This window comes from Entamoeba dispar, genomic scaffold (genome assembly GCF_000209125.1).
Source record: "Entamoeba dispar SAW760 scf_1105229458187 genomic scaffold, whole genome shotgun sequence".
NCBI classification, from domain to species: Eukaryota; Evosea; order Mastigamoebida; family Endamoebidae; genus Entamoeba; species Entamoeba dispar.
Window position 1 is genome coordinate 1 of NW_001853067.1, and position 1,354 is coordinate 1,354.

Sequence of the window (1,354 nt, forward strand, 5' to 3'; positions counted from 1 at the left end):
TCCTGAGGGCTTGTAATACTAGTCCCAGCAGTGTAGTTTGACATCCTTGTATTATAATTATAAGATGTTTTTGTTCTTTAAGATTATTAGAATGCCCTTTGAATGCAAATTCCTCTTCTTTTATTCTTATAAGAACATGGTTTTATTCTTTTCTTTTTCTTTCTTTAGAATTTGGTAGAATTCTTTTTCATTTGGTATTGATTTTTACTCTTTCTTTCTCCTATTTTTTCGGGTTTTCTTCTTTTTTTTTTTTTCTCAACCCTTTCAGTTAAAACTATACTTTTATTTATTTTTTTACTATTTATTTTTTTTTTTACCCATTTTTGTGTGCCATATTTTTTCTTTATTACTTTTTAATTCTTTTGTTAAGAAGAAAAATAAGTCATTTTCTCTTTTTGAAATTCAAATCAACGAAGAACTGATCATATTTTTAGTTACTTTTAATACTTTCATTTCTTCTAATTTTTCTTCTTCAAAACCGTTACTTAATAAGATTATATTTGCAGATAATATTTTTCTATAAAATGATATTTAATGAAATTAACTTTGAAAGAACATAAATAATAAAAATAATTCTTCAGAAAAAAATATGTTTTATAACAAGTTTCAAAAAGAAAAAATGCGAGAAACTATTTCTTTGAAAATATTAAAAAGCAATGAATTATTAGTCATATTTTTATTTTTAATAAATTGATTTCTCTAAGAAACTAAAAACTAATTAAAAAAAGTAGTTTTAATAATTTATTCAAAAACTTCCATTTTCAATCCTTTTTTGAAAAAAGAACTTATTTTCAATTAAATGAAATACCCTTATTTCTTTATCTTTATATATTTTGTTTGTGTTGTTTGGGGCATAAAAACATATTCATTACCACCTAATACACATGTTAAAACAACTCAAAAATATAACTCTACTACACTGTATATTATCAATACTCAAGAACTTCTTCCTAATTCTATGTATGAAATAACATTGCAAATATTAGGAAATAACCAAATACCATTTTTTATTTCATTATTTGAATTAAATTCTAGTCAAACAGTATATAATGAAACTACACTTCGTTTTATTACTGACGAAAATAGTTGCGTTATTTATGGTGAAAAAGAAGAATGTCAGTCACTTAATTGTTATGTCAGAATTTTTATTCCAAATAATAATCTTTCTGAAATTAATTATTTCATTTTTTTAAAACGTGGAAAATGGGGATTACTTGGTAATACTCCTACAATAGTATTTTTAGGAATTCTTTGTATTATAATTGCAGCAATTATTACTTATTGGATTGTTTTAGGAATTGAAAAGAATCAATTAAAACATAAATTATATTGATTTTTGTTATCTTTTTTATTC

At 22.3% G+C, this 1,354-nt stretch overlaps 1 protein-coding gene across 1 annotated transcript, besides 2 other annotated features; it reads left to right on the top strand.

Moving 5' to 3' along the window:
- Nucleotides 1-180: 180 nt before the first annotated feature.
- Nucleotides 181-364: a microsatellite.
- A 306-nt stretch (nucleotides 365-670) lies between these two features.
- Nucleotides 671-692: a sequence feature (AT_rich).
- Nucleotides 693-799: 107 nt separating this feature from the next.
- On the top strand, nucleotides 800-1,333 carry EDI_275530 (uncharacterized protein; the record flags this gene model as incomplete). Its single annotated transcript, XM_001734306.1, has 1 exon — nucleotides 800-1,333. One exon carries the CDS (start codon nucleotides 800-802, stop codon nucleotides 1,331-1,333), a length of 534 nt encoding a protein of 177 aa, XP_001734358.1.
- Nucleotides 1,334-1,354: the final 21 nt, after the last annotated feature.